At 36.2% G+C, this 14,504-nt stretch overlaps 1 protein-coding gene across 1 annotated transcript; it reads right to left on the bottom strand.

Annotated features, from left to right (window-relative positions):
• Window positions 1-3,168: 3,168 nt before the first annotated feature.
• On the bottom strand, window positions 3,169-10,553 carry LOC125803891 (tripartite motif-containing protein 16-like). The gene is made up of 6 exons (XM_049482478.1): window positions 9,934-10,553; window positions 9,372-9,467; window positions 8,653-8,886; window positions 7,774-7,933; window positions 7,113-7,160; window positions 3,169-5,609 (listed from the first exon to the last, which is right to left on the bottom strand). Exons 1-6 carry the CDS (start codon window positions 10,522-10,524, stop codon window positions 5,071-5,073), a joined length of 1,668 nt encoding a protein of 555 aa, XP_049338435.1. The 5' UTR covers window positions 10,525-10,553; the 3' UTR covers window positions 3,169-5,070.
• Window positions 10,554-14,504: the final 3,951 nt, after the last annotated feature.

Below are 14,504 nucleotides of genomic sequence, written 5' to 3'. Positions count from 1 at the left end.
TAGTGATGAACTCTGAAGCTACATAAAGTTTGGAGGTGTGTAGTGATGAACTCTGAAGCTACATGAAGTCTGGAGGTGTGTAGTGATGAACTCTGAAGCTACATGAAGTTTAGAGGTGTGTAGTGATGAACTCTGAAGCTACATGAAGTCTGGAGGTGTGTAGTGATGAACTCTGAAGCTACATGAAGTCTGGAGGTGTGTAGTGATGAACTCTGAAGCTACATAAAGTTTGGAGTGGGGTGACCAGACGTCTAAAAACCTAAAAAAAATGTCCGGGGGGAATTTCAAAATCGTCCGGGATTTTGTTTGACTGCCCACAGTACAGTGCATTGTGATTAGAATTGCCACGCCGTTCCATTCGACTCCATTCCAGGTTACTCTGTATCGCAAATTAGTCACGCCCTTCTCCTCAGACCTATCTACTTTGCATTGCGTGTGTGAAGAAGAAAGCGTGGGCTTGCCAGTGTACCCCCGAGTGTTTACAAGCGAAAGCACATGTGTCCGCCGGTTCCACACCTTTTCTCTGCGTGGTACGTTCAGACCGGGAGAGCAGGCTAAACAGGTAGTAACGTTAGTAAAGTTAGGATAACACAGGGACTTGGAGGTGATGGAGGTAACGTTAGCTCTATTACATGAGAATGATGAGCAATGGCTGATAACATAGCAAACGGTGAATTTTAGGCTACATCATTTTATTTTAGATATTTAGGTTAAAGGTGTGTTGAAAGGCTGCATAGTTTGAGTTTTGTTTGCTGTGGATCAACATGTTTTAAAAAGCACTAAAACAAGTGAAATAACAGATTTTAAAACTGATAAATGATCAGTTAACTTAAAAAGTAAGTGTAAAAAATATAAAAGTAATATTAGCAAAAGGAATGCCTACACTGAATAAGAGTAAAACAGTGTCAAATTCTTTTAAGACAGAGTTGCGTTGCATGAATTCATAAAGCAGCCCTGTTTGTAGCCTGATACAAATACATGTTATAGCTGTTTAAAGGAGGAAGCACCTTTAACCTGAAGAATTAGAATTGAGCTGTTATATCAGAGAAATTCAGGAAAATACATATTAATTGACATGACATGGCCAATAATAATAATAATAATAATAATAATAATAATAATAATAATAATAAAACATTTAAGGTGGAAGGAAAAGTTTAACTAAACACACAAAAGTAAAAGAAACTAAACGAGAAAAGAGAGAGAAAAAAACTAAATAAAGTCAAATATACCAATAGCTTTCAAATAACAAAAAACAGTACCCAACCCTGCCCCATAAGAAAGCAATCCTTTCACAAAAAAATCTTTGTGACCCTCGTGTTTAAGAGCAGAAAACAAAATATCCCTTTCTTCAGCATATTTATGACAATAAAACAGAACATGGTCCACGGTTTTCCTCTGCGGACAGTGGCGACAAAGCCCTGTGGAGTGTTTCTGTATAATATACAAAGAAGCATTCAGCATACTGTGACCTACTCGGAGCCTCGTCAGTACATTTTCTTGCCTCCGACCCTCTGTCTACTCCATCTGCCCACACACACAAGCAGGACCCGGATCACACTCTTAGGGCCGCCCCTTCTAGATACTGATTGGCTAATAACATGGCAATCATGCCTTACACTCTTTTCATTGGTCGCGCTAAACAGGAAGCTAACACAGAAACGCAAAAAAAGAAAAGGACACTGGGAAAATGAGTTATTTTACACTTCGCATGAAAACAATGAAAATGCATGAATAGAAATACATTGGACACTTTTGTTGTAATTTACACATTTCCTTAACTATAATACTGAAATATAAGTAGGTTATGTTTGTATCATATTTAATAAAATTAAAGGGAACAATAGTTATGCCTCATGTTAAATGGTGCTGCCTGTTTACATTTTTTTTATATAAGAACTGAAAATCGTAAATCGTAATCATAATTGAGAATTGCTCATATATTTGAAGAATATTAAGATTTTCTTTTACAATATCGTGAGACACTAGAGCAGTTTGATGTTCCAAAAAGATTTCAATCTTTTAAAAAGTAGTTCGAATCAAATACAGATTTAGATATCAAATACATATTATAGCCCCAAGTCTTCCTTCTGTCTCTGATATTCTAAGACAAAGTAATATTTAGGTGAAATAAACATTAAAAGTGTAAGTAGTTAGCTGAATTGGTAATATTTGGGTGAAATAAGCCTTTAAATGTTATCGAGGAGAGCACTGACCTTAGCGATGAGCTAGCTAACCTTAGCAACAAGCTAGCTAACACACTAATGTTACCGGGGAGAGAACTAAAGCTAGCGACAAGCTAGCTAACCTTATCTACAAGCTAGCTAACCTTAGCAACAAGCTAGCTAACCTTATCTACAAGCTAGCTAACCTTAGCAACAAGCTAGCTAACACACTAATGTTACCGGGGAGAGAACTAAAGCTAGTGATGAGCTAGCTAACCTTATCTACAAGCTAGTTAACCTTAGTGATGAGCTAGCTAACCTTAGCAACAAGCTAGCTAACCGAGTTAAAACTATGATTATTACACCAAATATTGATTTCTGAACTCCTAAAACTTTATGAATATGAACATGTTTTCTTTCTATTTCAGTTCTTCTGACATTTCTCATTTTCTGCAAATAAATGCTCTAATAAATAAAATGCTCCAATGTTTTTATTTGGAATTTGGGAGAAATGTTGTCAATAGTTTATAGAATAAAACAACAATATTCGTTTCATTCAAAAATATACCTATAAATAACAAAGTATCAGCACTGCTCAGGCTGTGGTATTATCTGTTGTCTCTTACATTACTGAAGCTCTAGCGCCCTCTACTGCTCACTCCTCTACATTACACATTACAATTCACTCAGTACAGAGGGGAGTACTGTAGAATAGTTTAGTATTGGGGTGTTTATTACTTTTCCACTTACTTTGTGTTCTTTAAACTTAAAAGGCTTAAATGAATACATATGTTTCACAGACCCTTTAAAAGCTGTGTAAAGTTTCTTACAGCTCTCTGTCCTTCACTTTAACCCATGATGTCCCTAAGTGACATCTACTGAACATCCTGAGAGCATCATCACTACAGGACAGTGTGTGAATGTGTGTTCATTCATCTGATCTTATTTACAGAATGTAGGAGTGAGTGGATGAGAGCTGGAGATAAAACTAGAGCTAAAACTCTCCTTTTAAAAGTGAATTTATTTTTAATCACAACAATTGTTGATTTACATGATAGTTTACCCCACACCATGACAAGATAACAGGTCTTAATGCAGAATACAGTCTGAGTACATTCAAAATAAAAATGCTGAACATTCAACAGAGCAGAAAAGCATTTATAAAAACAGAAAAACCTTTTATGTATTTTATCTCAAGTTTATAGTTTTGAAAGCTGTTAGTTATTCTTTATATTGTAAGTTGCTACTTTAGAGAGTGAATATTTTTATGTTACAGCGATTAGAAGTATAATCAGTTGTGATTCCAAAAATCACACATTTATTTAATGATTTCCAACAGATTCCAGCACTTTCAGCAAATACCATCCATTACAGGAGTGTACTAACAGATCCCTGACAGAACCTGGCTTTTGGACGTGTTGCTGAGAACAGTCTGGATGGTCCATCTTATATTCAAAACTCATCATGTCAATTTCTTCCAAAAAACTAAATGCAGAAATGATGTCTATTACACAACGCAAAATTCACCAATATGATATTACCCCAACGCAAGATTAACCAATACAATATTACCCAACCCAATATGAATGTGTTCTTTTCTCCTGTGGTGTTATTTCTCAGTAATTAATCAATGTTAGTTTGACTTTAATCACACCCTGTCCTCTTCAGAAAATCCCCCCTTTACTACAAAATCATCTACTCTACATCTAATAATCTACATTTAGCTTTAACTTCCATGGTGTTCAAACCATTACATTATTATCTGGATTATCATATATCGAAAAAAAACCTTACATGAAAATAGTGCATTATAACTTGTGAAGAGCGGTTAATCAGAATTAATGTGAGATTTTAATAATCATTATTTTTTGTGAAAGTGATTTGCATGTTTTATGCTTTTCATTAGCTGAAATATAAGGGGTTATGTTTGAACTGTTTTCATTATGAAAGCTGCTTCCTACTCTTATAGAAAAAATAGCTAAATTAAACATTTATTTTTATATTTTCATAGTTTCATTCGAGTTTCATTGTGCTTGCACAGGTTTAAAAGAAATAATTGTTGCATTATTCTTTTTTTGCACATTAATCTGAGTCAGTTTCTGTAAAAACAGTGTTTTTTCAGGCTGATTCAGTTGGGTGGAGGTTCGGTGGGTGCAGAATAATGTCAGGATTTTAGTTATTATTTGTGAATATTCATGACATGCAAATGTGTCCCCTCTGATTGGCTAATAGCAATGTGACGCTTCCTTCTATGTGGCTTTGCAGTTGGCAGTCTCAAGCCAAGGTGGGCGGGGCCATGAATCCTAATTGACGATTTGATGTCAGTCCGGGTTTTTTTTCCCTGATTCACTCGTTGTTTTTTCTGTTTTCGTTTATTGATTAATGCAGGCGATGCAGATAGAAGAACAGTTTCACATGCAGCAGCATATAAAACTGTATTTCAACAAGAGCAAGAATTAAAGGGTTTCTAGCAAAATTACATTAAGTGCTTGATCCCACTACTGTAAACATAATTCCACTTTACCAATCGAACATTGATTATTTTATTTAAATTTAAACCCACTGTTAAAATCTTAAGCCTTAAAAAGAGGAAAAAGTGTAAGAAAAGTACTGTTGTGATTGATCACATTAAATGTTTTCACTGAAAATAGTGCTTTTCTACTCTAAATAGTGCTGTTTGTTACTATTTTGATTGCTATCTACAAATAAAAGAAACTAAATCCAATTTTTTTTTATTTTTTTCTGTAAATACTAATAGAGAATCGCTTCAAATATTGAACAAATATAGACTTTTTTTTCAATATAGCCCATCACTATTATAAATGTATTTGATCAGCTCTACAGTCTAGATTCTGCAGTTCTTATCTGATCTCATCCAGCTCTTCTATTTGTTCTGAATGTTCATCTATTTTGCTGAAAGTAAAATATTTACTGATGAGTCGATGTTTAACCAAAACCCAGCGTAGAGCGGCTGAGTGAAGGTGGTCTGGACTCTGTGGATGAGGGTCATGGTATCAGAGATGCTGTAGAAGGACAGAGTTCCTGCCCTGTGATCCACATACACTCCTATTCTAGAGGAGACGGGCACTCCGGACATTACAGTTTCTCTGTTATTGTAACTGAATATGTATCTGGAGGAATAACAGAACAATCTCCAAGACTGATCATTATTACATCCAAACACACACTCCCCGCCTGTTCCCTTCCTGGAGATGCTTTTATAAGACACTGCTATATAAACCCCTCCATCTCCTCTCCACTCAACCTCCCAGTAGCAGCGTCCACTCACACTCTCTCTACACAGAACCTGAGGAAATACATCAAATCTGTCTGGATGATCAGGATATGGCTGGACTGTGTTGCTGTGGGTCACCACTGTGTTCCTCTCAGTCAGGAGGAGCTGTTTATGGGCTGTGTTTGGATCCAGTGTGAGCTGACAGGAATCTGAAAGAGAGAGAAAACCCATCAGCTTTTAAAAACGATCTAAAAACAGCCCCTAAAACTGGAACAATGAGAGAATATACTAAAATCACTTTGAAATTATATTTATTAACCCTTTATTAACCCCTTCTCAGACTCATCTGCATCTACTACCTTCTTTCTTACCCACACCAGCGTTAAATGTTTAATTATGTGAAAATTAATTTATCATCATTCATTCTTAATAGGGGTTGGCGATATGGCCCTAAAATAATATTCTTGTACCAATATTCTTTGGTACTTTTGTGATAGCGATACTGAATGAAACTGAACAGATAGAATCTGTCTCAAGTAATTATATAATGGGAAATGAGAACAGTGTGAATTTTTGTTTTGCTAAAACAGCAAAAAAGTAACACCCTGGTTTAATAATTAGGGGTGGGTGATATGGCACGATATTTTAGGGTATAACATCGTTCACAATAGTGCTGGGCGATATGGAAAAAATCACACATCACAATATGGAATTTTTTATATCACGATAACAATATTTATCCTGATTTACCACATTTGAGTATGTTTTCAGTTATTCTTTGAAAAATATGACAAAATAATATCATTACTTACTTTTTTTCCAACTTTATTTCAAAGTGACATTAAACCAAACTTTCACAAATGAGAATTACTACCTTTTAGTGCAGCAATATATTTGTATCAAGTGAAAACAGATGAGGTAGATTTTTTCAAAATTATACAGATATTTAAATTGAGTTATCAAAATAAACTCAATTAACATTTTTTAAGTGTCCGTCAAATAACGTAAAACAGCGTCATGTCGCTAAACCACGTTATGAAGCTTTTTTTTTGCGAAGATTACTTTATTATCACTTATATAACCCGAGTTTATGCAAAGTGACCACGCCAATACATTTCATCGTAGCCTACTTTATATATTTGCATGAATAATAGATGAAATTACTGTAGAAACGATAGGTACGATAGACACTTTTCTATCTTGCCCACGATATTTATCATCATATCGCACAGCACTAAATCACAATATCTAAAAAATGTTGGCGATATTGCATACAATACAATATGGCACACCCTTAACACCCTTAAAACTATTCAAGACATACAATTATTTATTAAAAATATTTATAAAAATAGGTTTACTTAAACAAAAGGCACTTCTCTATACAACTGATTTTATTACAGGCAGGTTACTGTGGTTGTTTATGATCTGATAAACATTTTATTGTGATCTTGTAGGAAATCTTCCATTCAATTCTTAATAAATGAAAATTAATACAATTCTGTATTTACACAGGCTAAATCTGAATGAATCTTTCCATACAGAAAATGTACAGGTCTAGACTGGGACAGACGTAATCTCTGCTCAGCCCCTCTGGTGTAGAGGTATAAATGTCAGTTTTTAACTTTGTGTATTTGTAGATTGTGGTGTTATTTCTGAGAGTGTGTGAGAATGAAAGGGTTAAAGAGAAAGAGAGAAAGAGCTGCACTTACACTGCAGGAAGTCTTCTCTGCTTTTGGGTTCAGGAAGAATGATCTGCACTTCCTTCACTACAGGAAAATGTACACAGTTACTACACAGCATCACTGAGCTTCTGTTCCCTCTGTACATTTACTACAACATTAAAATAATCTATTACTGGATTTTCTAGTATTCATAATAATTCATTATGTAGAATCATAATTTACCCAGCTGTGGAGGTGTAGACCTTCAATCACAATAAAATCACACTTTATACACAGCCTGCCAAGTAATGGATTACACATATTTTGATATGTTACTTAAATATAAATGTTAGTAATCCATACTTTACTGGAGTATTGTTTTTTTTTCATTCCGGCTTCTCATCGTTCAATAAAACCCCTATCCAGATAAATCTCTCCATCCAGACAGAGTGAATCTGATTGTGATTGGATGTAAAGAAGTATAAACATATACCATTGCCTATTGGTTTATACTGTAATCCATCTCACCTGAACACGTCTTTTACTTTGTTCATGTTTGAATTGAAATAACATAATTTTCAAATTTACACAAAACATGTAATACCATTTATTAATATGATATTAATATAATTATAATTTAATATAAAATTTAATACTGATGATGATGATGATGATGAATTGTTTTTAATTATTTATAATATTTTTATACCTGCAGCTGATGTCTTCTCAAATTCCTCTTTCCAGAATTCGTCTAGTTTTCCTCTCAGCTGAGAAACAGACTTCATAACAACTTCAAAAGTGTTGAGAGGACTGAGAGTAAAATCAGGTGATGCTGAAGATCCAGGAGGAGCTGAGAGAGTCTGAAAACTCTATTTAAAAACACAAATAAGACAAATAAAGACAAACACAGATCAGTGTTATCTTCAACAATTACTAAATTATATTTATATTTACATACCTGAACAAGAAACATGAATAACTGCACCCACTGCTCATGAAACACAGCAGTTACTACACACTTTATCAAACCTAAATTCTGAGATTATTTTCATACAGCAGATAAAAGTGGACTGATCTTTTTAATCACATGTAAAACAGTTATGTTATTATTTATCTGTGGCAAAAAGCTCCCTGAATCTGTTTTTGACTCCGATTTGGAACACTTTCACCCAGCGCTCGTTAAACTTATCTTACTTGTCTTTAAAGTTTTTTTTTGTATATATAATAACAATTATGTTTACTTAGCTTAGCTTTTTGGTAAACATGGCCACACCCCTGTTCCCACTAAGAGTTACTAGTTACTAGTGTCACATAAAATAAATAAAATTGCGCGTTATAGTGCGAAAAAATCGATATGTGTCCTTTCCTAAAGTGAGATGAAATGCATTCTGGGTAATAAGCACAGCTGCAGACTCTGGAATTCATTGACAGCTCCTGTAATACTGAAAAGAATGAAACTGAAACTTCATGTGAAGCGCTGCTCTTCAGTGCACAAGCTTCAGTTTAAGAACTGTTCAGACTAATATCAGATATCGATCACATTTAAAAGATGGTGTAAACAGTCTAAAATAAACTTTGTATTTGTTACCTGGAGGAAATGGATGTGATCCTCTGTGAATGAAAGCTTCTCCAGATCAGCATCTCTCCTCTTCAGCTCTGTGATCTCCTGCTCCAGTCTCTTCAGACGTTCTTCAGCTCGACTCACTGCAGCTTTCTCCTGATCTCTGAACATCTGCCTCACCTCAGAGCGTCTTCTCTCAATGGAGAGGATCATCTCAGTGAAGATCTTCTCACTGTCCTTCACTGCTGTCTGAGCAGAGCACTGGTAGTGGAACAGATATATAGATAAATAGATTTATAACTTAATATAGTTTAAACATGTCCAGAAATTCCTCGTCCACCCGGTAATCTTGGAATAACAGATAACTCTGCCCCTTTAAGAAAGTAACATTTGACAATGACATCATAACCTTCACACTTTTATTTTCAAGGAACTTAAGACACTAGCTGCTGCATGTTCAGCAATTACTGATATTAATTTTACATAATATTTATCATATCTTCATACAGAGCTTAAATAGGTAAAGCTTAAGTTGTCCAACCTGTAGTGGTAAAATATTCTTATAATTAAACACATTTCAGAAAATGTATCTTTAAGACAACTTTGAAAAATAGTCACCATGAACCAATTTCACTAATACTGTCCACACTGTTGTGCAGCTTATCATAACAGGGAGGGAGTGATAATACAGTGATGTTCCTGAAAGAGAATCAGCTCTTTATTTTTCTACTTATTTAAAAAATCACCTTTTGAGTCTCCACAGCCTCTATTAACCCCTGAAGCTCCTTCTCTCTCTGCTGGATTCTCTCCTTGTATTTCCTCTGTGTTTCCACCACCTGCTTCTGCAAATAAACCAGCCAACAAAACACAATAATAAAACATTCAAATGCTGGTTTTGGGTCCCATGACTTTTGCCGTGTCCCATGGAAGTTATTGAACACTGCACTGACCTGTGGGATGTGTGGGTGGGGTTTACTGTATTAAAACTGAATGTGAATATTGAGTCACTTGTTTGTTTGTTTGCATGAGCAATTCTAACCATATGCCGCCGGTCACAATCATTACACTCACTGTGCTGTCCACTGTGGGTGATAATGCCTTCTGTAGACCTATTTATACAGGATTAGTTTTACTTGGGGATGTGAAGTAATGTATTTTATATATATTTTTATAATCCCATGAATATATGATTTGCATAAGATAAGGAATATATCAGTATAAATGGTTGAGATGGGAGTAGCTACTCCATTTACACACTTTACTACTTTACCACTTTACTACCTATACAGGTCTGTATTTTTTTTTTACCTGTTTCTCAGATCTTTCTGCTGCAAGTGACACTGTATCATGTGCTTTATGGTCATCCAGCATACACAGCATGCAGATACACTGCTGGTCGGTGCGACAGTAACCCTCCAGCAGTTTATCGTGCTGAGAGCAGATCTGCTCCTGGAGTCGTCTGGAGGCTTTGACCAGCTTGTGCTTCTTAAAGGCTGGAGATTGGTAGTGAGGCTGGAGGTGAACTTCACAGTAAGAGGCCAGACACACCAGGCAGGACTGGACGGCTTTGTGTTTTCTCCCAGTACAGGAATCACACTCCACATCTTCAGGTCCAGCAGAAGAGTGATCAGGAGGAGCAGCCTGGAGTCTCGTCTTCTTCAGTTTCTCCACCACCTCAGCCAGCATGGTGTTTTTACTCACGACAGGTCTTGAGGTGAAGGTGTGTCTGCAGTGAGGGCAGCTGTAGATCTTCTTCTGATCCTCCTCATCCCAGCACTTATTAATACACACCATACAGAAACTGTGTCCACAGTGAATAGTAACAGGATTCTTCAGGAGATCCAGGCAGACTGAACAGCTGAACTCATCCTGATCCAGCGAAACATTGGGTTCTGCCATTTTACTGAACTCACAGCAAGAGAAACACAACTGTCCCACACAGCAGCTCGAACAAAGTCCAGATCTTATTTCCTGGTTGTTGTACCTACCTTTCCTTTTATAGCCCAATAAAACAATACTGACCCTGACTCGTGATGTATCTGCTCTCCTGCATTGCTGTGTTTGATTTGAGGCCTAGATAAAGCTGCTCGATCATAGAAACTCTCCATTCCATGAGTCTCTCTACTCTCTACTGTTGTTGATCTAATCTGAAGCTACATGAAGTTTGGAGGTGTGTAGTGATGAGCTCTGAAGCTACATGAAGTTTGGAGGTGTGTAGTGATGAACTCTGAAGCTACATGAAGTTTGGAGGTGTGTAGTGATGAGCTCTGAAGCTACATGAAGTTTGGAGGTGTGTAGTGATGAACTCTGAAGCTACATGAAGTTTAGAGGTGTGTAGTGATGAACTCTGAAGCTACATGAAGTTTAGAGGTGTGTAGTGATGAACTCTGAAGCTACATGAAGTCTGGAGGTGTGTAGTGATGAACTCTGAAGCTACATGAAGTTTGGAGGTGTGTAGTGATGAACTCTGAAGCTACATGAAGTTTAGAGGTGTGTAGTGATGAACTCTGAAGCTACATGAAGTTTAGAGGTGTGTAGTGATGAACTCTGAAGCTACATGAAGTCTGGAGGTGTGTAGTGATGAACTCTGAAGCTACATGAAGTCTGGAGGTGTGTAGTGATGAACTCTGAAGCTACATGGAGTTTAGAGGTGTGTAGTGATGAACTCTGAAGCTACATGAAGTTTAGAGGTGTGTAGTGATGAACTCTGAAGCTACATGAAGTCTGGAGGTGTGTAGTGATGAACTCTGAAGCTACATGAAGTTTAGAGGTGTGTAGTGATGAACTCTGAAGCTACATGAAGTCTGGAGGTGTGTAGTGATGAACTCTGAAGCTACATGAAGTTTGGAGGTGTGTAGTGATGAACTCTGAAGCTACATGAAGTTTAGAGGTGTGTAGTGATGAACTCTGAAGCTACATGAAGTCTGGAGGTGTGTAGTGATGAACTCTGAAGCTACATGAAGTTTGGAGGTGTGTAGTGATGAACTCTGAAGCTACATGAAGTTTAGAGGTGTGTAGTGATGAACTCTGAAGCTACATGAAGTCTGGAGGTGTGTAGTGATGAACTCTGAAGCTACATGAAGTCTGGAGGTGTGTAGTGATGAACTCTGAAGCTACATAAAGTTTGGAGTGGGGTGACCAGACGTCTAAAAACCTAAAAAAAATGTCCGGGGGGAATTTCAAAATCGTCTGGGATTTTGTTTGACTGCCCACAGTACAGTGCATTGTGATTAGAATTGCCACGCCGTTCCATTCTACTCCATTCCAGGTTTCTCTGTATCGCAAATTAGTCACGCCCTTCTCCTCAGATCTATCTACTTTGCATTGTGTGTGTGAAAAAGAAAGCGTGGGCTTGCCAGTGTACCCCCGAGTGTTTACAAGCGAAAGCACATGTGTCCGCCGGTTCCACACCTTTTCTCTGCGTGGTACGTTCAGACCGGGAGAGCAGGCTAAACAGGTAGTAACGTTAGTAAAGTTAGGATAACACAGGGACTTTGAGGTGATGGAGGTAACGTTAGCTCTATTACATGAGAATGATGAGCAATGGCTGATAAAATAGCAAACGGTGAATTTTAGGCTACATCATTTTATTTTAAATATTTAGGTTAAAGGTGTGTTGAAAGGCTGAATAGTTTGAGTTTTGTTTGCTGTGGATCAACATGTTTTAAAAAGCACTAAAACAAGTGAAATAACAGATTTTAAAACTGATAAATGATCAGTTAACTTAAAAAGTAAGTGTAAAAAATATAAAAGTAATATTAGCAAAAGGTATGCCTACACTGAATAAGAGTAAAACAGTGTCAAATTCTTTTAAGACAGAGTTGCGTTGCATGAATTCATAAAGCAGCCCTGTTTGTAGCCTGATACAAATACATGTTATAGCTGTTTAAAGGAGGAAGCACCTTTAACCTGAAGAATTAGAATTGAGCTGTTATATCAGAGAAATTCAGGAAAATACATATTAATTGACATGACATGGCCAATAATAATAACAATAATAATAACAATAATAATAATAATAATAATAATAATAATAATAATAAAACATTTAAGGTGGAAGGAAAAGTTTAACTAAACACACAAAAGTAAAAGAAAGTAAACGAGAAAAGAGAGAGAAAAAAACTAAATAAAGTCAAATATACCAATAGCTTAAAAATAACAAAAAACAGTACCCAACCCTGCCCCATAAGAAAGCAATCCTTTCACAAAAAAATCTTTGTGACCCTCGTCTTTAAGAGCAGAAAACAAAATATCCCTTTCTTCAGCATATTTATGACAATAAAACAGAACATGGTCCACGGTTTTCCTCTGCGGACAGTGGCGACAAAGCCCTGTGGAGTGTTTCTGTATAATATACAAAGAAGCATTCAGCATACTGTGACCTACTCGGAGCCTCGTCAGTACATTTTCTTGCCTCCGACCCTCTGTCTACTCCATCTGCCCACACACACAAGCAGGACCCGGATCACACTCTTAGGGCCGCCCCTTCTAGATACCGATTGGCTAATAACATGGCAATCATGCCTTACACTCTTTTCATTGGTCGCGCTAAACAGGAAGCTAACACAGAAACGGCGCAAAAACAGAAAAGGACACTGGGAAAATGAGTTATTTTACACTTCGCATGAAAACAATGAAAATGCATGAATAGAAATACATTGGACACTTTTGTTGTAATTTACACATTTCCTTAACTATAATACTGAAATATAAGTAGGTTATGTTTGTATCATATTTAATAAAATTAAAGGGAACAATAGTTATGCCTCATTTTAAATGGTGCTGCCTGTTTACATTTTTTTTTAATATAAGAACTGAAAATCGTAAATCGTAATCATAATTGAGAATTGCTCATATATTTGAAGAATATTAAGATTTTCTTTTACAATATCGCGAGACACTAGAGCAGTTTGATGTTCCAAAAAGATTTCAATCTTTTAAAAAGTAGTTTGAATCCATTTTAGATATCAAATACATATTATAGCCCCAAGTCTTCCTTCTGTCTCTGATATTCTAAGACAAAGTAATAGTTAGGTGAAATAAACATTAAAAAGTGTAAGTAGTTAGCTGAATTGGTAATATTTGGGTGAAATAAGCCTTTAAATGTTATCGAGGAGAGCACTGACCTTAGCGATGAGCTAGCTAACCTTAGCAACAAGCTAGCTAACACACTAATGTTACCGGGGAGAGAACTAAAGCTAGTGATGAGCTAGCTAACCTTAGCGACAAGCTACCTAACCTTATCTACAAGCTAGTTAACCTTAGTGATGAGCTAGCTAACCTTAGCAACAAGCTAGCTAACCGAGTTAAAACTATGATTATTACACCAAATATTGATTTCTGAACTCTTAAAACTTTATGAATATGAACATGTTTTCTTTCTATTTCAGTTCTTCAGGTTTTGTTATTTCTGACATTTCTCATTTCCTGCAAATAAATGCTCTAATAAATAAAATGCTCCAATGTTTTTATTTGGAATTTGGGAGAAATGTTGTCAATAGTTTATAGAATAAAACAACAATATTCGTTTCATTCAAAAATATACCTATAAATAACAAAGTATCAGCACTGCTCAGGCTGTGGTATTATCTGTTGTCTCTTACATTATTGAAGCTCTAGCGCCCTCTACTGCTCACTCCTCTACATTACACATTACAATTCACTCAGTACAGAGGGGAGTACTGTAGAATAGTTTAGTATTGGGGGTGTTTATTAGTTTTCCACTTACTTTGTGTTCTTTAAACTTAAAAGGCTTAAATGAATACATATGTTTCACAGACCCTTTAAAAGCTGTGAAAAGTTTTTTACAGCTCGCTGTCCTTCACTTTAACTCATGATATCCCTAAGTGACATCTACTGAACATCCTGAGGGCATCATC

The sequence above is a fragment of the Astyanax mexicanus genome, chromosome 8 (genome assembly GCF_023375975.1).
Source record: "Astyanax mexicanus isolate ESR-SI-001 chromosome 8, AstMex3_surface, whole genome shotgun sequence".
In the NCBI taxonomy this organism is placed as follows: Eukaryota; Metazoa; Chordata; class Actinopteri; order Characiformes; family Acestrorhamphidae; genus Astyanax; species Astyanax mexicanus.
Note: the sequence above shows the minus strand (reverse complement) of the source record. Positions and strands in the feature narration are given on the sequence as shown.

Excerpts from the sequence above, each read along its gene's own strand:
- LOC125803891 (XM_049482478.1), bottom strand. The coding sequence starts at position 10,524 with ATGGCAGAACCCAATGTTTCGCTGGATCAGGATGAGTTCAGCTGTTCA. Across the intron at positions 9,468-9,933 it reads CAGAAAGATCTGAGAAACAG|AAGCAGGTGGTGGAAACACA; the intron begins GTAAAAAAAAAA and ends GTTTATTTGCAG. Across the intron at positions 5,610-7,112 it reads CAGAGAAGACTTCCTGCAGT|ATTCCTGTCAGCTCACACTG; the intron begins GTAAGTGCAGCT and ends TCTCTCTTTCAG.